Source organism: Halichondria panicea, chromosome 16 (genome assembly GCF_963675165.1).
Source record: "Halichondria panicea chromosome 16, odHalPani1.1, whole genome shotgun sequence".
Taxonomy (NCBI): Eukaryota; Metazoa; Porifera; class Demospongiae; order Suberitida; family Halichondriidae; genus Halichondria; species Halichondria panicea.
Genome location: NC_087392.1, coordinates 2,029,812 through 2,048,035, shown reverse-complemented (window position 1 = coordinate 2,048,035; position 18,224 = coordinate 2,029,812). Strand labels below are relative to the sequence as shown.

Here is an 18,224-nt window from a genome sequence, read left to right as displayed (position 1 = left end):
TCAATTGGCAAGTATTCAAATACGGAACCACCATAGATACTATAAAGTATCTATGGAACCACAGTAGACTAAACCTACGATGAATAATATTGCATGATTGGCCATGGAATGGTGATGTCATAATTATGGCTAACTGTAAGGTGGGTAGTTGCTTGATCAAACTTTTCCCCACCCCCCTTAATATTACAAGCACTTCAATAATGAAAAACTTTATTCCAAAAACAATAGTTGTATAATTAATAAAAGGGCCTAACCTAAAAATTCGTTCAGTTAACTGTTTAACAAGCAACTAACTCTAAATCAAAAGTTATTTTCAGTTTCTTTCACCGCTGAATCAGCTTAGAAGTTTTCAAAGTGGTGATGGAAGGCAGGTCCCTCAAACCTATTGGTGGCAGCACAGGCAGCGTCCACTCCGTTGGTCATCCCTGGGGGGCCGCAGGAGAAAACTCCAATACTGGGCAGGAGGATGTACTCTTCCTGGAGGTTGTCAAAGAACTGGTTGAAGTCAGGACGCCCGAAATGAGTGATGGCTCGCAGACCAGTGAACAAACTCTTGCCAGACAGCTTCTGGAAGTGACGCTCACAGATGTACTGGAGGGGAGAAATGAACGATTAAAATAAAATCAGTACAGGGTAGCGAGAAAATAATACAAAGCAAACAAGTAATTAATTTTATGCAAACTCACCAACATAGTGGTACGGAGGTCAAATTTATCAAAGAACTGGGTGACAAAGATGTGGTTCTCCACAAGTCCTTTGGTGTCAGCTTCCTCAACATCACGGATGATGTCAGCAAACCATTCGTATTGCTTCTGTGTACGAGTTGTCCAGATGAAAAATACCTACACAGGAAGAAAAGGAAGTAAATATTGAGACAATAAGTAAAATATAACCACACACTACATTTGTTAATGTGCACACACACACACAAAAACATACACTGTACATACCTTCTTGCACTCGACGCGAGCTCCAATGTTGAATCTGTGCACAAGTTCCTTCAGGATTGAGGCGAAAGGTGTCACTCCAATTCCTCCACCCACGAGAACGGCAACTTCGAATCTGTTCCAGTCCTGGTGACCCTCTCCAAATGGTCCATCGAGGTAGAGCTTGGGATAGGGCTGCCCACGAAGGTTGGCAGGGTTGTAGTGGTCCCTGAAGTTGTAGGTCCAAGGTCCAACGGCACGGATGTGGAGACTGAGGTATTCCTCATGAGGGGCGGAGCTGATGGTGAACGAGTGGAACTCTCCGGGGTTCAATGCAGCACTGGCAACCTTCAGCCACTGGCCAGCCTTGTAGTCGAATGTCAGAGGCCTCTTGAAGTACACACCCACCACTAAAGAGGGCAAGATTTCAGCACGAACAACAGCCACCTCGGCCTTTCTGCGACCAACACTGATGAGCAGGTCAATGGCATAGATGATTCCTGGGCCCAAGAAGAAGTTTCCAAAGAGAGGGTCTTGGACGAGACGTCCAGAGCCATGAAGGAAGGTGAGGATGTAGAACATTACATACCAATGATGGGTGATCCAAAAAGCACGGAAGGTGTAGCGTCTGGCGTACTGAGTAGCAAACACAAAGATGATGATTGTGAACACAGTGGCAAAGAATCCAGCAAATCCTGTCATAGTAAGGAACACCCAGTAGGAGAACTTGGGCAGGACGTGGGTGCGATGATAGACCTCTCTAAAGATGCAAGTCAGATCGTTGGCAGTTTGGGTGGTAATGTGGTAGAAGTTGAAGCCGTGACCAATCGCATGCATGAATGTGAAAAACAAAGCTGTTAGGGCCACAATCTTGTGGAATGTGATGTAAGAATCGAATGGAATGTAGTAGTTGAAAACGGTCTCACGGAAGTAGGTGATGAAGTTACGAGCCATGGTGAGCAGCAGGATAGAGTAGGTGAACATCATTCCTGAAGCAGCTCCTCGAGTGATGGTGACACCGTGACCAGCGATCCTCCTAAGTCCAGTGTGCTCTCTCTCAACACCGTAATAGTGGCCTCTCTCGACAAAGATCATAACGACTACCCAGAAGTACACAGACAGGTAGAAGATGTGCAGCTTGTAGTTCTCGATGTAGCGAATGATAATGGCAAGTTGTCTTCCCAACCAGGTTTGAGACATGGCTCTTTTCTGCACAGGAATATCGAAAGTAGGTTCAGATCCAGTGTCTTCCCCAGTAGCAGCAGCCTCCTTGGTACGTGGGTCTCCCTTGGTGGTGCGACCGTAGGCCTTAATGATGGTACGTCTAGCACGAGCGGTGGCATTCTCACGAGATCTGCAAGAGGGGGGAAAATATAATTAATGGGATGTCAGATAGAGATAATTATTATGCAAGAGGGGAATATGATAATTAATTCGAATGTCAGATATTATATACAATACAGACAGCTAAATGCACGTTACGTTACAGTACAATACTCACCTGTATCGGGATGGGACAGCCTCTGAAGCTTCCTCCGGTTTCTTCTTTTGTATCTCCACTTCAGGGAGGTCAAAGCCAGACACATTGAGGTGGGCACTGCTGAGCTGCTCCTTGTGGTCACGGAGGAGAACGTTGAAGTCTTCTAGAGTGAGTTCTTGTTTGTTTTGGAACCCAGCAGACGTAAACATAGATTCAATTAGAGTGTCCATTTGTTCACCAGAAACTTGTGTGTTGACCAACTCCATCATAGCCTTCAACATTTTCTTGAAACTAGCTCTGTCCAAAATACCTCTTCGGTCAATGTCGTACATGTCAAACATGAGCTTGATTTTGTCTTCAGGAGAGCCCTTGGCAAAAATCACAATCATATCGAGGAATTCTCTGAAGGAGACGAATCCATTGCCATCTTGGTCAATCAGTTGGAACATTTGCTCAACAAAGAGAGAGTCAGATTTCAAAGACATGGCATCAGCAAATTCGGCGCGTGTAAGTTCACATTCAAGGATATCATTACGACTTTCGGAAATTCCAACAGTAGAAGTTTGTCCACCCTCACGGAATACAGCTTTGAAAAAGTTCTCGAGAAGATCTTGCCTCTGCTTTTTGGTAAACACACTTTGAAGCATAATTTTCTTCTGGGGCTCTTCAATTGTGTGTCCAATTCCAAAATCGTTTAGTTTTGTTTCAATCTTGTCAATAAAAGTGGTGCGATCTTGAGCAGAAAAGGTACGGATAACAACATCATACTCGTGGGCAATCTTGATAACAAAGTGCATGTAGTCATCAAATGGTCTTTGGATGGTCACCTCAGTCTGGTTACGCAGATCAATCTCTCTATACACAGTACCCTCACTGTACAGCTTGATTCGCTTTCCGGGGCCAAATTTAACGCTAACTTGTCGTGTTTCATCCTTAAGTCCAGCTCGGAGCTCCCAGGCAACGAGAATGTCACCATCTGGTCCTACAACATCTTCATCTCCTTCGACTTTCTTTTGGCCACGGCTCCTTCCAGAGGCATACAGTTGGTTCCTCCTGTGCTGGTTGTAGGCAGCCAAACAGACCATGATCAGAATGATAATTCCAATAGCAAGGAAAACAAAAGCCCACACAATAGGCAGTTCATAGTCAGAGCCAGTGTAATAATCGAAGTTTTCAAGGTTTGTACAATCGTCCATGTAGAGCTCGCTAAGCTGGAATGGCTGAGGACACACAGCATTAGTTATCTCAAAGGGGTTGGGTCCAAGATCAACATTACGAATATGAGTGGTTAAAATGATCAGTTGTCTAACATCAAGCTGTCTGATAGAGTTGTACTCCGCTTCGGTAAAAATTCCATTGCTCTCCCAGTTTTCGTACCAGAAACGGTCAGCGTGACGAATTCTCATGAACTGATCAAACAGCACAGTGGAAAACAGCTCTCCAGGGCCGCTCATGTTCCGCAAAATAGAATCATCATTATCGTAATCAGATGGAATTGTTTCAGCCAGAGCACAAGCCCAAATGTCACACCTGTCGATATCGTTGTTGTATACATCGCGAAGATCCTCGATTCCACGGGTAACAAGATCATCAACTCCATACAGAGGATTGAGTTCTTCGAAACTGTTGATTCTTGGAAGTCCGTATGCTAATCTGGCCTGGTTGAAGTCTGGTAGACCCTCCTCTCTGGCTCTCTGCAGGTTCACAGCCATTAAATCTCGTCTGGTGAAGTCGAGTGGTCCAAAGACATTTCCTCGTAGATCGGCAGTGATAATGGTGTCCTCTCTCTCTGTTCTCTGGGAGGTCATGCCAAGATAGAAGGGATCCACATTGGTCTTGGAGACTGTCACTTGAGGGTTCCAATAGCCATTGCATGTACGAATTGCGAAATGATCTAGAGGTCCATCGGTATATGAAGTAGCATTTTCCTCTGCTGAATCACCAACGAATTTACGGAGTGTCTCTTGCTCATCAGTAGCACCAGTTGGAGGCAAACCATCAACTAACTCGGTTAGATCTCTCCATCTATTCCATTCTCGAGTTGGGTTAATGCGAGCCAAGAAAGAGTTGCTAAATCCGTACGAGTCAGAAACGGTCGGACCAAATTGACATTCGGTAGGATCCTCCCTATAAAAATAAGTATTATTTAGATGACGATCATAGTTAACTATAAACTTCTTTATAGCAAAATAATTCACTTACGTAAGAGCTCTTCTCCAGATTCCAGGGGTCACCACGGTGTGGCCCCACCTCATGGCAGCAGCCTGGAAGATATGAGCAATCTGAGGGTTGATAGCAGGGTTGTAGCCACCGTAGGCACTGTAGCCAGGAGTTTTATCATAGTCTGGAATTGTTCCATTAGTAAACATCCTTGGAATGAAGAGAGGCAGCCAGTTGTGCAACACAACATGCTGGTAGGTGGCAATCGTGAATTGACGAGCTCTGTTGAAGAGCCACTCGTCCTCTTCGAACTCAGGCTCATCGGGATGTGCCATGTAGCCGACAGTCCTCAGTTGTTGGGCCCAGTACTGGTGGACACGAAACCACAAAATGCCCATAGTGAGGAGGAAGGGGTTCTCATCTCCACGAGGATTACCAATGGCTGTAAGGAAAAAAACGTGTATAAAATGAAGTTTCAAATGCAGCAATATAACTTACTCCAGAATCTGTTGACGGGGAAGAGGGAGTTGTTAGCAGGGGGAGGAGGGTTGGCCAGCGGGAGACCAGCATCGTTTCTTGAGGGAAATTGGTTGGCAATTTCTGTCTCTCCCGTATTATTAGGGAATGCAATGAAGGCCAGGTCACCATCCTGGAATCTCCTGATGACATCAGTCCAAGCCTTGAAGGGCCCGTATACCAGTCCTCCGTCCATCCAAGGGGTGATCTCATTCAGTTGCTGTCGTGGATTGTTGGGAGAGTAGCCAGTTCTGAAATCGTAGCGGTTCCTGAGAAAAGGAATGTAGCGGTCGGTTCGGCAGTCTGGATCAAATTGTGGGTGACACTTGGGGATCCTCATGTCCTCGTACTCTGGAATACAGCCAGGCCTCTGGGCATCAAGCATTTCCTCCACCACTTGTTGACCTGGGTGATAGGTCATGAATATGTTATTGTCAGAGTGACAAGGGATACATGCACTAATCCAGTGTGGAATTTACCAATGAATAAAACCCTTCTAGCTGAACTCACCAAAAAAAGTAAAGAAAGCAGTTCTTCTCTGAGAGCCTTGTCCAGTCAAGCCATACTGGGTGATGTTAGAAATTAGGATGACGTTTCCTCTTGAATTTTCTTCCACAATCCGATACGAGCCATCGGGGTAGGCAGTGGGAGTCTTCCTCTCCATAGGCATGTCTGTAGAAACAGTTAACCAGTATAATACTTCAGCAATGCATTTTTATTACGTATACCGTATAGATAGTTATTTTTGAGGCACGAGGATTGACCCAGAAACACGAAAATTTAGCAGTGGCATAGCCAGGATTTTGGGAAGGGCAGGGCTCAAATCGGTTGAGCAGAGCCAGAGCAGGCGCTGAATAAGATGAAATTTTACTTAAAAAAAAGGTCATCACTTTTCCTCAGCAGTCAACATGCGCATTAGATGGCCCTGCCCACATATCCATTGAATGACATCATTCTATCTATGCATGCAGTACAGTTGCAGAATAGGTCGACAGATCACAGTGATTCAAGCTAAGTTGGAGTTGATGCAGCACAAAAGGGGGGGGGGGGGGGGGGCTCTAGCCCATCAGCCCCCCTCTGCCTACGCCACTGTTTAGTGCGTCGAAAATTGGCGTATTGAAATCTCTCTGCTGTAGGGGTGTGGTCATTTAAACCGCTATCCTCGAAATGTTTTGTTTGGGCAATCTACGAAAATTTAGTGCCTCGAAAATAACCCGCTATACAGTAAAAGTTACATCCAGCATGCAATTAAAGACTTACAATGCAAGTTGCAAAATGCTAGCTAGAGAATGCACAGTTAGATTAATGAGTAACACTTACCAGCACCACCCCAGTCAGGATGAGCAGGGTTGTTGAACCATCCATCATAGCCTTGCCACTCAAAGTATATACGAGAAGAGATGGACTCGTTGAAGCGAATATTTTCATTAATCATTTGTCGGTCAGCAGCATTGTCTATCTGAATATCGGCTTCCAAAGTGTATGTAATCGAAAGGTCGTCCAGTGCTCCAGTGTAGCCTTGAGCCATTGCAGCACTGGCACAAGCCAGCACCAAGAGGCAAGCCTTGACCAAGGCCATGTGCATGTGCTCCAAGATCCTCACACGAGCAAGAGCAAGAAATTGTACTTTCACAAGAGAAAAACGAAGCTTCTTGCAATGAATGAACTAGCTAGCAAGAGATACAGCATAAAAACTTCAGAGACAGGATAAAGGAAATTGCATTTCTTTTCTTATCAGGGGCGCGCATGCGCAAAGATCTTCGCGCATGCTCAGCCCGTCACAATAAGTCAAGTCTAGTCAGCATAACACGACCCTGATTCCCTACAGTTCCTGTCTTATACTGATCTGACCAACCACCAGTTTGTTGCTGCTTGTGTCCCCAGTAATAATTATACTTCAATTTCTGCAACTGAAAAGTACGTAAGTCTAGAATACATGCATGCTAAAGATAGGTCTCAGGTGTTTGCAAAGGAAATAATTTCATTTTTCTGCAGAAAGCTATCTGAGCTGAGGAGCTACCAGTATGGGAAATGCTTTTCGTCTCCAACCAGGGCCTGCTCTGTACCCGCCCAATGCTACCCCCTTCTTGAATGACGTAGAGGAAGTCGGTATCGGGGTTGCCTTCTGCATCATCGCCTTCTCCTTCATTCTCATCATCCCTGGTATAAGAGGATGGGAGGTACGGCAACACCTCGAAAACCTGTTTGCAGCCTATATTAAACATGTTTTTCCCCTTGCAGCGTCTTTATTCTACCATTCGAGTCTTTGTTGCCCTCTGGATTGGATGTTCTATCCTTGTTTGCAGCTATGGTTACACCTGGCACACTGCTGATATCTGTGTCCGCACTCAGTACAAAGGATACATCTTCCCTCCCAACACTCCTCAAGAGATCGAGGCTGCTGTGGGTCTTCATATTGGTCTCCGTGGATTCAACGTCACCCTCTATGAGCTCCCCTATTCGATCTGCAATGGGTCTGACGTAGATGTAAACAATTACATGAACAATCGACCTTTTCCTGAAGAGGTTATCAATTACAACAATGAATTTGGTTGGAACAACCCGTGGGCTCAGGGTCGAGTCGGTTTTGGGATATTTGCTAGTGAAGTGAGTCAAGAGTTTCGTGCAGCTGAGTTTCGTGGTTTACCCTATCCCATCCTCTGGATTGCTGAGTACTTCACTCTTGACGGGGAGCAGATCCGTTGGTTCAGAAAGTTCCGACAGGCAGGCTGGTATGCCCACATTCTTTTATGGTAAGATGTTTTGGCTATACTTATTGTATCTGACTCTTTTTACTCCCCCTATATACAGGCTTGCATTTGCCACTTACCTCGTCTCGATGATTCTGTTTATCTTTGTGATATCCACTGGTGCCTTGTTTATGCTCTACTCTGGCTTGTTCATGGTATTTGCATCCTTTGCCTACTCGATCATCATCATAAACGATCCGCAATTTAGTATCCCTTTTGCCGACATTGAAGGGAGAAGGGTTAACTTGGAGACACACTTTGGCTGGGCTTGGATCCTTAACCTTTGTACTGGATGTGCAACTGTTGTCCTAGCTACTCTTGTGTTAGTCCTGAACTTCTTCCTCCCCCGTGAGATAGCCACCTTCTTCCATCACACCATTGTCGAGGAGGATGAGTTCTTCCAGGCGAGTTTCCAATCATTGTCCAGTTAATTGTGTAGTTTGTATTGTGAGCTTACCTATACTATGGGTAAAGGTTATGCTGTAACTGTATTATGTCCTGCTGTTGTAACTACAGATTGACGAGGAAGAGGAAGGAGAGAAAGGAGCTGATTTCGGAGTTTCTACTCGCCGTGGAGGGACCACCCGAGGCCGTACAGTACGTAGGGGAGTGTCCAAATATCGTCAGACCACCCGCAAGGCTCGCAGCACTATTCGTTCCACTCGTGGAGGCTCTCAACGTCTCAACGATGAGATCCAGTTGCAGGAGGTGCCAGCAGCTGCTCAGTCTTAAACTCTCTGGCTCCCTACTAAACTGAAACTGAAACTGTGTAGATATTCGATTTTAACTGCTGTATATAGCTAGAGTACTTTTAGTTTATTGGAACACATTGTTGTGCTGATACGATTCTCAAAGAAAATGTTGGTTATCCAAATTAATACAATGTATATAGGGTAATAGCACGAGCGCTACCAGTGCTTGTTATGAATATTAATTCATTATTGCATGATGGTAATAAATTATTAAATATCTGTAGCCTGAATTTCATTATTCATGGGAGTGCATGGTTGCTAATGCCGTGCACTTACTTAGTGCCTTGGTAGTTCTGGGTGGCACTATACAATGTTATAATTATGGTTCAACAGTATATATTCATTTCCAATGATGGGTATGGTTGACAGGATGAGATCTACTACAACACAGAATGAAACCAAGGGATCACGGGGGATGGATGGGGTAATCTACACATACATACAAAAAGTACAACCGAGAACTGAGATAAAGAAAAAAGTTCAGTGACTCTTTGATATGTTGAACCGGGAGAGAGGCTTGATGTAGTGATAGTCCACAGAGCCACAATGAGAGCACTTGACTTGCGAGGAGAGTTGACAGAAGCTCAGCGTAATCTTCGTAGGGTCCACCAGCTGTTGCTGACAATGATTGCACTGCACACTTGCTCCACAGCACGGAAAAGATGAGAGAATGTTGTACGTGTACATCGTTCCAAGTTGGTGAAGGTTTCCATTCCATAACGTAGAGCAGAATCGACAGCAGACCCTGTTAACACCGGCCATGCAACAGAGACACACTGCAGACAGAAACGAAGAATCGTCCTCTTTTCCCTCGACCTCTAGGGAGCAGCCGGCAGGTTTGATTGGAGACAAGAAGAAAGTGCCATCAATTAGAGGGAACTGGTCGTAGACAGACATCGTGGTAGCGCAGAGAACACAGTTCACCTGGCTGGTGTGATGAAATGCCAAACTGCTGAGCACAAAAGATCTAGTTTCGTCCCCCGCACCATATCCATCGTCCTCCATCTTGATGTGGTACGAGTTGATCAGATGACGTGGTAGCACCTTCTCAAAAACACGGTAGTCACCACGATGAGCAAACGGTTGCATGTAGGCAGCACCATTCTCACTGGAGATAGAATCGCTATTGCTCCTTCCACTGGTTCGTGATCGAGAACGAGTTATTCCATTCACAGATCGAACAGGGATCCCCACTTTCTCACTGCTATTAGACTTTTTTCGCTTTCTCTTCGTTTTGTCCTCTACTCCGGTAAAGCTGAGGTCACGTCTGAGGGCACCCTTCACACAGCGACAGGCAGACATTTTGTAAATGAGATCGTAGCCTTTCTTAGTCCACAGGTTCTGTCTCCGTTGCTTTTCGGTCCAGTTTCGAGCTCGGCTCATTCCTCGCAAACAGCTCAACATTTGCTCTTCAAAGTTGGTAAAACACGTAGCGTGCATGAACGAACTAAAGGAACACTTTTCGTTGCTGCAGATCATCTTCACAGAATCTGGTTCGGGACTTGCCGGATCAATATCCGTCAACACCGTGCACTTGGGACTACAACACGGCTGTACTGCCTCAGTTAGTGCCCGCCCTCCATTGTGGTCATTTGGGTCCCACTCGCCAGGGAAGAATTGTGTAGGGGGTGTGGCAGAGGAGGGCCCATCAGAGCTTGTCGAGGTCGTCCTTCGTTGGTCCTTCTCGCGTGCCACCGGCATTTCTTGTGACAGTGAGTTGGCCAATCTGAGGGGGTGAAGAATATGAATAGTGAAATAATGACCACACATTTACCTCAAAGAAACCACATAATGACACAGATACGTACTGTGTGACTGCACGCTTATTACAAGCTCTCTTACCCTTTCTCATGTAGATCAAGCTTCTGTAAAGTCTTTCACTTCTCAGGTCGTCTTTTTGGAACACACAGCACTCTCAATCAAGCTTCAAAGTATCCTGCCCATCTCTAGCTCTGTGGCTACAGTGAACGCACCCAAATCCCGTTTCAGGAACTCCGTTCACCTCCGTACTCTCTTCAACCACGTGGACCTCAAAAGAAGGCAGAGACTCTAATCATTCCAACATACCTATCTTCTAATCCACTGTCGTTGTGTAGCTGCATTCAAGGATGGCGTTGTCAGTACCCAAGTCTGGGCTCTCCACGATGATGAAGGACGGAGCAAAGGTTGGCTTTCCTTGCAAACCAACCATGTTGATACTAGTTTACAACCCCTCCCCCCTCCCCTGTATTTCAGCACTTCCATGGACTAGAAGAGGCCATCTATAGGAATATCCAGGCATGCAAGGAGCTCTCAGTGGTGACCAAGTCATCTTACGGGCCTAATGGTATGAACAAGATGGTCATCAATCATCTAGAGAAGCTTTTTGTAACCAACGATGCCGCTACCGTGCTCAAGGAGCTTGAGGTACAACACCCTGCCGCCAAGATGATTGTCATGGCAACTCAAACTATGGAGCAGGAGGTGATCCGTAATACACGCACACACTTTAAGGGAATTCCCCCAATTTTGACATATATTGGGTATATTATTTTGAGGGTATAAACTTTTGCGGAAATGCCTTTAGAAAGGTTTTTGTGGAATAGTGCCTTTTTTACAGCATGCATGCATGCGATATTAAATTTGCGGTAATAAATGTTCACGGTACATGCCTAATCCGCGAAAACCATGAACATTTATACCCTTGAAATATACCCGCTATACGATAATTATTGCATGTAGATTGATTGTATTACCCAGTCTCCTCACAATTACCACCATGTAGGTTGGTGACGGGACTAACTTTGTTCTGGTCTTGTGTGGAGCTTTGCTGACTCATGCTGAAGAGCTGCTTAGAATGGGGCTCTCCCCAGCGGAGGTCATCGATGGCTACGAAATGGCCCTTCTTAAGTCACTAGAGGTCTTACCATGTAAGGAGTGTATGTGTACATACGTTGTTATTGTTTTACAAGCTTTGACTGCCCATTGCTTGAGTTACATACAAGCATTCAATTTCTTATCTAAAAGATGTACTCTGTAGCTCTTTGATAAGTCTATCAATCTAGGACTGTTTAAGGGCTTACGTTTGTTTCTACAATTCTTTGACTGTCCCCAAGCTATTTTTTAGCAGCGCTAATAGTGTGTTAACACTCACTAGTACTGTATGTTGATTGATCGTATTTGTTCTTTAACTGACATGCAGCTCTAGAGTGCAGCAAGGCGTCTAATCTAAGAGACAAGAAGGAGGTTGTCAAGGCATTAAAAACGTCCATAGCTAGCATGCAGTACGGCAATGAGGACTTCCTAGCCGGACTGGTGGCTGAAGCTTGTGGTAAGAACCCCTCCCTCCCCTCTGTGTGTGCCTGCCTCACTATGTTTGTGTACTTGCAGTGAATGCCCTGCCTCTGAATGCCACCAACTTCAACGTGGACAACGTTAGAATTGCCAAGATAATCGTAAGCTACTCCACATAATATATAGTTATGTTATACACTTTATACTCTGTGCTTGCATTACTAGGGAGCCGGTGTACTCAGATCTAAAGTCATGAAAGGCATGGTGTTCAGGAGGGAAGTTGAAGGTAACTAATGACAAATATAATTGTTACATTACCTTTATTACAACTGTATACACATACACTAGGAACTTTGAATAGAATGACGAACGCCAAGGTAGCCGTCTACACCTGTCCGTTTGACTCTATGGCAACAGAGACGAAGGGCACTGTCCTGCTGAAGACAGCCAATGAACTGCTTGATTTTAGCAAGACAGAGGAGGATCTTATAGAGGGGCAAGTGAAGGCGCTATCTGAGGCCGGCTGTAATGTCGTGGTGGCCGGGGGAAAGTTCGGAGAAATGGCACTACATTTTCTCAACAAATACAACATCATGGCGGTCAGGTGACTAGACCGGGCCCTATGTGGGGATGTGCTAACACGAGCTATGTATTCACCTTTTAGACTGCTCTCAAAGTTTGATCTATCTCGGCTGTGCAAGAGCATAGGAGCTACTGCCCTCCCTAAGATGGTGCGTGTCAGTAGGGCCGGGGTATGTGGTCTCATTTGAGAGATTGCTTCTTTGCCTTGCAGGTTCCTCCGACGTCTGGGGAGACAGGTCACTGCGATGTTGTCGAAGTGCAGGAGATTGGGGACACTAATGTCATTGTGTTTAGGCAGGGTATGTAGGTCATATATGATGTAATACGATGTTAAATGTTGTCACACCCCCACAGAAAAGGAAGAAAGTCGTATCTCCACGATTGTTGTGCGTGGCTCCACACAGAACATCATGGACAACTTAGAGAGAGCTCTCGATGATGGCATCAACACTTTCAAGGCTCTCACACGAGATGCTCGCTTTGTACCAGGAGCTGGTGCCACGGAGATAGAACTGGCCAAACAGCTCACCTCTTACGGAGAGGTCAGTCATGTGACTAGATGAACTATTGTGTGATTATCATGTGACTCATTTTGTAGACCTGTCCTGGTTTGGAGCAGTATGCTATCAAGAAGTTTGCGGAGAGTTTGGAGTCTTTGCCTCGAGCACTGGCAGAAAATGCCGGAGTCAAAGTAAGGAAACGTACTGTATCTTTCTGTGGAGTATGTACGTGTGTTTACTGCATTGGTACTAGTTTGTTTGAGTGCAGTACGTGGTATATGTGATAGATGTTTCTCTTGTACACAGGCAACAGAAGTGGTAAGCAAGCTGTATGCAGCCCACCAGGCTGGAGATAAGAATGCTGGAGTGGACATTGAGGGAGATGGGGCGGCTGTCAAGGATATGGCAGCTGCTGGTGTGTGGGATCTCTATGTAGCCAAGTGGTGGGGACTCAAGCTCTCCACCACAGCTGCCAACACTGTTCTCAGAGTGGACCAGGTGAGCTAGAGCTACGGTGGCTGTAATGTAATGTAGGCTGAAATTTTGAGTATTTCTGAAAGGGTTTTGCTCAATGTTGACTTTTCATTAAGTGTTTGTTTGGCTGGCATTCCCACATCTCTCAGCCATTCTGTCTGTTGGCTTAGGAAGTACTGACTTTGTATGAGCTTGTATATTATAGCTGTGGTTCGTACATGCAAACCGCTAGCGATAGTGACACTCTGTGTACATGTAAGTCCTGTGTACACGTAAATGTTGGTATTGGTGTGCATGTGTGCATGTGATGTTAGTTCTGGCAAATTGAAGAGTACAATAACAACAATAAGTGTCCAGGTGCCAGGTTGGTGTGGCCATTGTAAAGGTCATTTCCCAGAAGGATATTCATTGCCATGGCCCTAACTGCTTCCTGTGTGTTAAGTTGTGATCAAGTGTAGTCTATCTGTGTCAAGCCGTATCAAGCCCTGATACCAGCTTCAGGAAGCCGCCTCTGCAAGGGCCAATGTTTATCACAATAGTGGTGGCGGTTAATTAGATCAGTGGCTTTTGTGGTAATTGATAGGGCTAGAGTATCCGGTGAATGCAATACACACAGTTGCCTTTTTAGTGCCTACATTGTACGTAATGAATGGCTTCATAATACCCTTACACACATTTCTCAGATTATCATGGCCAAGCAAGCCGGAGGACCCAAACCAAAGCAAAACAAAAACTGGGACGATGATTAAGCTATAAGCTCTTAGTACCCTATTATCAATTATGGTTTATTGCACATGCAGTTTTAGTCGATATAAATATGCTTAATGAATCTTACATTCTAATTGCTGAATGTATAGATCGATGTTATGCTGTTATTATCATTATCAAAAAATTTCATAGATTTTGCATGCTAAAATTAATCTATTATTAATGAACGCTCAAATTAAAATTGTTATGGTCAGAAAACATAATGTACAGGAAATCAACACACAGACAGAGCAAGGCTGGCACTGCGCTAAGCTAGATAAATGAATGTGTTCTTGTCCTTGTCATTTCTTTTCATGTACTTGTGTTCAATCAGCCATTCTATTTGTTCCTTGATCATCTTCTTGGGAGGGATAAACATGTTCTTGAGTATCTCCACCAGTTCTGTCTGGAGCGCTGCGTTGGAGATCTTCTTACGCATCTTCATAATCTTCACAATGGCCTCCTGGGAGGGGGAGAGTCATGTAATTCTATATAAGTGCAGCGAGAAATATAATTATATAAATAAGTGTCTATATGTATATAGTGATGTGTCAATGGTACTATATATAGGGAATCACATGACAGACTCACATGTACCTTATACACGGTCTATACGTACCAAATACGGGGTACTATAATAGCTGTATTGTATTCAAACGGCATCTAGCGAACACAACATAGGATAATGTACCCCTCCCCCCTCCCTCTGTCTGTACTGTGAATCACATGATAGTACAATGACATGTATAAATGGGGTACACTGTTGAAACGGCATCTAGCAAACACAACAGGATAATGTACCCCTCCCCCTACCTGTACTCTGAGCACTCTGAGAGCCACGATGCTGTCATTGTCCTCCTCCTTAGCTTTCTCCGTGGTGAGCTGCAGGCGTCCTATCAGATTGATTTTACCTCTCTTCTGGAGCTTGCCCCCTTTTCTGTACGGGTGAAGAGTGTGATAATTAATGAAGATGAAGCAGCAATGATAAATAATTCAGCTACTCAATACCACTATGAGATACCTTTATAATACTGTACATATGTACGTCTATTGTACAATACTGCAACCACTAGAAAAACATTGCTTGTACAGTACAGTGAAATAATTATTTTAACAGCCCATAACTACAGTGTCATTGATCCAAAATCTTATTATTTTCTGAAAGCTAAGAAAAATACGTTTCTATTTAAATTTAGTTGGGGCCATGATTTGTTATTTTTCGGCCTTGGGGACCATGGGCTATATAATTATTTATATCCCGTTGCTACGTTGTTGCCAAGTGCATAATCACTAACCACAAAACGCCCCTCTGGACTGACATAATGAATAACATGCAGGACACTGTTAATGTTTTTTGCAACCATGCATGCACGTTTTTTAAAATTGTCAAAAGTTCAATTCTGTGTTCCTAGTCCTCGTGCATGATGCATGTCTTGTAGATAAGTCCTTCTTCGTACTAAGCATCTAAAGCGGCTCTTTTTGCTGGGGGCTTAGAGCTGTGTTACAGCAGTGTAGAGGTGAGCTTCTTTGACTTGGTTGTGAGGTAGACTGTCGAGCAGCCTAGTGGGGTGGGGCTGTTTTGCAGCAACAATTTGTGTCAAGCTATTCGCTGGTCCATGCCAATCTTATACGCTGCAGATACTGGCATACATAGTCTAGAAGAGAGGAAGAGATGGAGCTGTGTCTAGGGTTGTCTATGTGTGTCATTTTGTGCAAGGTCTATTTATTGTGTTACTAAGACAGTTATGCCCTCGGGATATAAACTAGTTATAACACATGCACTCAGCGCTCGTGCTTCAGTGCAATATATGCCATACATCCCTCGTGCCCATGTTATAACTATCCATGGTGTGGCCAAATTGACAAACAAATACGAATTTTGAGGAAAGGTCTCTTTGGGTAAGCTTTCAAAAAATGTCAGTTGAAATTGGATTTACAGAATTCAAGTTATGGCAGCTGAAAGAGTCCCCAAACCATGATTATACGGAGGGGGATGCAATTAGATAATACTGCTGACTCGGCATACTCCCAACTCACACAAGGCCAAACTCTTGATTCACTCTAAACACGGTACCATCCCGGAACTCTCGTGCACCTTTGACCTCTGGCTCGCACACTAGCACCTGCCGCTTTATCTTTGGGTAGGCCACTAGAGACCAAAGAGTCCTCCTCAATTCAGCATCAGGGAGCTCCGTTGCCAATCTGTGTGTGTGTGTGTGTGTGTGTGTGTGTGTGTGTGTGGGAGGGGGGGGGGGGGAGAGGGTTGATCCAGAATAACATCTCTAGTAAAGATTTGCTTGACAACAAAGGTACTGCAACAAAATTTATAGTAATTGAGGGTGCCTTTTATTTGAGGTACGTACTGTACTGATGCTTGAATATACCTGAGACTCTCAAAGGATATTTTGTCGTCTTGTCTTTGGTTCCAAGCAAACAGCACACCCATCTGAAACGTGGTCACCTCCAACTCATATTTCCCTACAGCATTCTGGAACACAATCTGCACACACACACACACACACACACACACACACACACGCACAAGGAGAGGGTAATTAACTAGGTCTATACAACACACAGTCTAAATACATCATGTAATGATGAGACCTTCTTTAGAAGCGGTTAAACTCTAAAAAAATTAAATCACCACATTTAATGGGACCCAAGAAATCTTAATACGGTTTGTTCATCACTGGAAATTATGGGCAGTCAAAAATGTCTCTACACTGACAGAAGACATGACACTCACCACACCATTAGACATCATGTGATGCCAATAGAGCTTGCGGCCGTTATGCTTCTTCTTGTAGAACTCCTCACAGTCAGGAATGAAGTCCTCCAGCTATAAGGGTGGTAGATATGTGGGCAGCTGTTGAGAATGAGCTTACCTCAGTGGGTAGAGATACAGGAACCCTCTCTGAGCTACGAGACCACGCCCCCGCATTCAGGACCTTGATACTCACCATGTCTGCACAGAATGAAGCAATCATACAAAACAACAAAGTACATGTATTTGATGATAAAACAAACACCGTCTTGGACACATAATTATATCAAGAGCATCCTCACAGAGCCTCACACACACACACACACACAACACATGTCCCTAGGCCGTACCCTCCACTATTAAACAGACGAATGCCCTCACCTGCAACGGTTGAGTCGGTTCCTCGATGTGAGTCCTTGAACTCTGTATTGAGGTCCTCGCTGACCTTGATGTCTTGAAACATGCGTGCCAGCTTGTTGACGTACTCGGCTGGCATTCCCACGTCTCTCAGCCACTCCACCATGTTCTCCTCCACCTCACTGTCAGCTGATGTCTCCAGGATGAGCCGGCGGGTGAGGTGCGTCTTGTGATATCGCATGAACACGTCTTTGTTCTGGACGTACTTCAACACAAGTAGCTGGAAGATGGGGAAGGGGGTGAGAATATACACTACATGTATGCTGGAGGGGAGTGGGGGGGTGAGAGTTTACAGTACACATATGTTGGAGGGGAGTGGGGGGGGTGAGTACAGAACATGTAGCTACATGTATGCTGGAGGGGAGTGTGGGGGGGGGGTGAGTACAGAACATGTAGCTACATGTATGCTGGAGGGGAGTGGGGGGGGGGGGGTGAGTACAGAACATGTAGCTACATGTATGCTGGAGGGGAGTGGGGGGGGGGGGTGAGTACAGAACATCTAGCTACATGTATGCTGGAGGGGAGTGGGGGGGGGGGGTGAGTACAGAACATATAGCTACATGTATGTTGGAGGGGAGTGGGGGGGGGGGTGAGTACAGAACATATAGCTACATGTATGCTGGAGGGGAGTGGGGGGGGGGGGTGAGTACAGAACATGTAGCTACATGTATGCTGGAGGGGAGTGGGGGGGGGGGTGAGTACAGAACATCTAGCTACATGTATGCTGGAGGGGAGTGGGGGGGGGGGGTGAGTACAAAACATGTAGCTACATGTATGCTGGAGGGGAGTGGGGGGGGGGTGAGTACAGAACATGTAGCTACATATATGCTGGAGGGGAGTGGGGGGGGGGGTGAGTACAGAACATGTAGCTACATGTATG

The 18,224-nt window shown here is 45.1% G+C and overlaps 5 protein-coding genes across 6 annotated transcripts in view; 2 read left to right on the top strand and 3 right to left on the bottom strand.

Annotated features, from left to right (window-relative positions):
- Positions 1-193: 193 nt before the first annotated feature.
- On the bottom strand, positions 194-6,795 carry LOC135349912 (dual oxidase-like). The gene is made up of 8 exons (XM_064548569.1): positions 6,403-6,795; positions 5,593-5,754; positions 5,065-5,487; positions 4,609-5,008; positions 2,428-4,533; positions 951-2,280; positions 687-842; positions 194-591 (listed from the first exon to the last, which is right to left on the bottom strand). Exons 1-8 carry the CDS (start codon positions 6,665-6,667, stop codon positions 340-342), a joined length of 5,094 nt encoding a protein of 1,697 aa, XP_064404639.1. The 5' UTR covers positions 6,668-6,795; the 3' UTR covers positions 194-339.
- A 46-nt stretch (positions 6,796-6,841) lies between these two features.
- LOC135349950 (dual oxidase maturation factor 1-like) lies at positions 6,842-8,706 on the top strand. 2 transcript variants are annotated; one of them, XM_064548623.1, is made up of 5 exons: positions 6,842-6,999; positions 7,078-7,262; positions 7,324-7,835; positions 7,894-8,236; positions 8,349-8,706. In XM_064548623.1, the coding sequence occupies exons 2-5, from the start codon at positions 7,107-7,109 to the stop codon at positions 8,562-8,564; spliced, it is 1,227 nt and encodes a 408-aa protein (XP_064404693.1). In that variant the 5' UTR covers positions 6,842-6,999; positions 7,078-7,106; the 3' UTR covers positions 8,565-8,706. The 2 variants fall into 2 exon arrangements, with proteins under 2 accessions (XP_064404693.1, XP_064404694.1); XM_064548624.1 differs by having other exon boundaries at positions 6,870-7,003.
- A 197-nt stretch (positions 8,707-8,903) lies between these two features.
- On the bottom strand, positions 8,904-10,569 carry LOC135349951 (headcase protein homolog). The gene is made up of 2 exons (XM_064548625.1): positions 10,427-10,569; positions 8,904-10,310 (listed from the first exon to the last, which is right to left on the bottom strand). The coding sequence occupies exon 2, from the start codon at positions 10,283-10,285 to the stop codon at positions 9,065-9,067; it is 1,221 nt and encodes a 406-aa protein (XP_064404695.1). The 5' UTR covers positions 10,286-10,310; positions 10,427-10,569; the 3' UTR covers positions 8,904-9,064.
- Positions 10,539-14,242, top strand: LOC135349938 (T-complex protein 1 subunit theta-like). The gene is made up of 13 exons (XM_064548604.1): positions 10,539-10,749; positions 10,820-11,047; positions 11,349-11,493; positions 11,766-11,894; positions 11,954-12,018; positions 12,083-12,143; positions 12,206-12,461; positions 12,522-12,588; positions 12,651-12,738; positions 12,794-12,981; positions 13,038-13,130; positions 13,246-13,437; positions 14,097-14,242. The coding sequence occupies exons 1-13, from the start codon at positions 10,693-10,695 to the stop codon at positions 14,160-14,162; spliced, it is 1,635 nt and encodes a 544-aa protein (XP_064404674.1). The 5' UTR covers positions 10,539-10,692; the 3' UTR covers positions 14,163-14,242.
- A 109-nt stretch (positions 14,243-14,351) lies between these two features.
- The window catches only part of LOC135349927 (cullin-5-like), a 7,242-nt gene continuing 3,369 nt past the window's right edge, over positions 14,352-18,224 (bottom strand). The window contains exons 11-17 of the mRNA XM_064548588.1: positions 17,309-17,564; positions 17,049-17,128; positions 16,910-17,002; positions 16,545-16,660; positions 16,198-16,362; positions 14,974-15,097; positions 14,352-14,623 (exon numbers count right to left, since the gene is read on the bottom strand). Coding sequence (XP_064404658.1) covers positions 14,429-14,623; positions 14,974-15,097; positions 16,198-16,362; positions 16,545-16,660; positions 16,910-17,002; positions 17,049-17,128; positions 17,309-17,564 — 1,029 coding nt within the window. The 3' untranslated portion in view covers positions 14,352-14,428. The remainder of the gene's footprint in view (positions 14,624-14,973; positions 15,098-16,197; positions 16,363-16,544; positions 16,661-16,909; positions 17,003-17,048; positions 17,129-17,308; positions 17,565-18,224) is intronic.

Bases quoted from the DNA above. Each gene is read 5' to 3' on its own strand.
- LOC135349938 (XM_064548604.1), top strand. From the start codon at position 10,693: ATGGCGTTGTCAGTACCCAAGTCTGGGCTCTCCACGATGATGAAGGAC. The intron at 11,494-11,765 runs GTAAGGAGTGTA...ACTGACATGCAG, and splicing joins GTCACTAGAGGTCTTACCAT to CTCTAGAGTGCAGCAAGGCG. The intron at 12,144-12,205 runs GTAACTAATGAC...CACATACACTAG, and splicing joins GTTCAGGAGGGAAGTTGAAG to GAACTTTGAATAGAATGACG.
- LOC135349951 (XM_064548625.1), bottom strand. From the start codon at position 10,285: ATGCCGGTGGCACGCGAGAAGGACCAACGAAGGACGACCTCGACAAGC.
- LOC135349912 (XM_064548569.1), bottom strand. From the start codon at position 6,667: ATGCACATGGCCTTGGTCAAGGCTTGCCTCTTGGTGCTGGCTTGTGCC. The intron at 5,009-5,064 runs GTAAGTTATATT...TTTTCCTTACAG, and splicing joins CCCCGTCAACAGATTCTGGA to CCATTGGTAATCCTCGTGGA. The intron at 592-686 runs GTGAGTTTGCAT...TCTCCCCTCCAG, and splicing joins ACCTCCGTACCACTATGTTG to TACATCTGTGAGCGTCACTT.
- LOC135349950 (XM_064548623.1), top strand. From the start codon at position 7,107: ATGGGAAATGCTTTTCGTCTCCAACCAGGGCCTGCTCTGTACCCGCCC. The intron at 7,263-7,323 runs GTACGGCAACAC...TTCCCCTTGCAG, and splicing joins CTGGTATAAGAGGATGGGAG to CGTCTTTATTCTACCATTCG. The intron at 7,836-7,893 runs GTAAGATGTTTT...CCCTATATACAG, and splicing joins TATGCCCACATTCTTTTATG to GCTTGCATTTGCCACTTACC.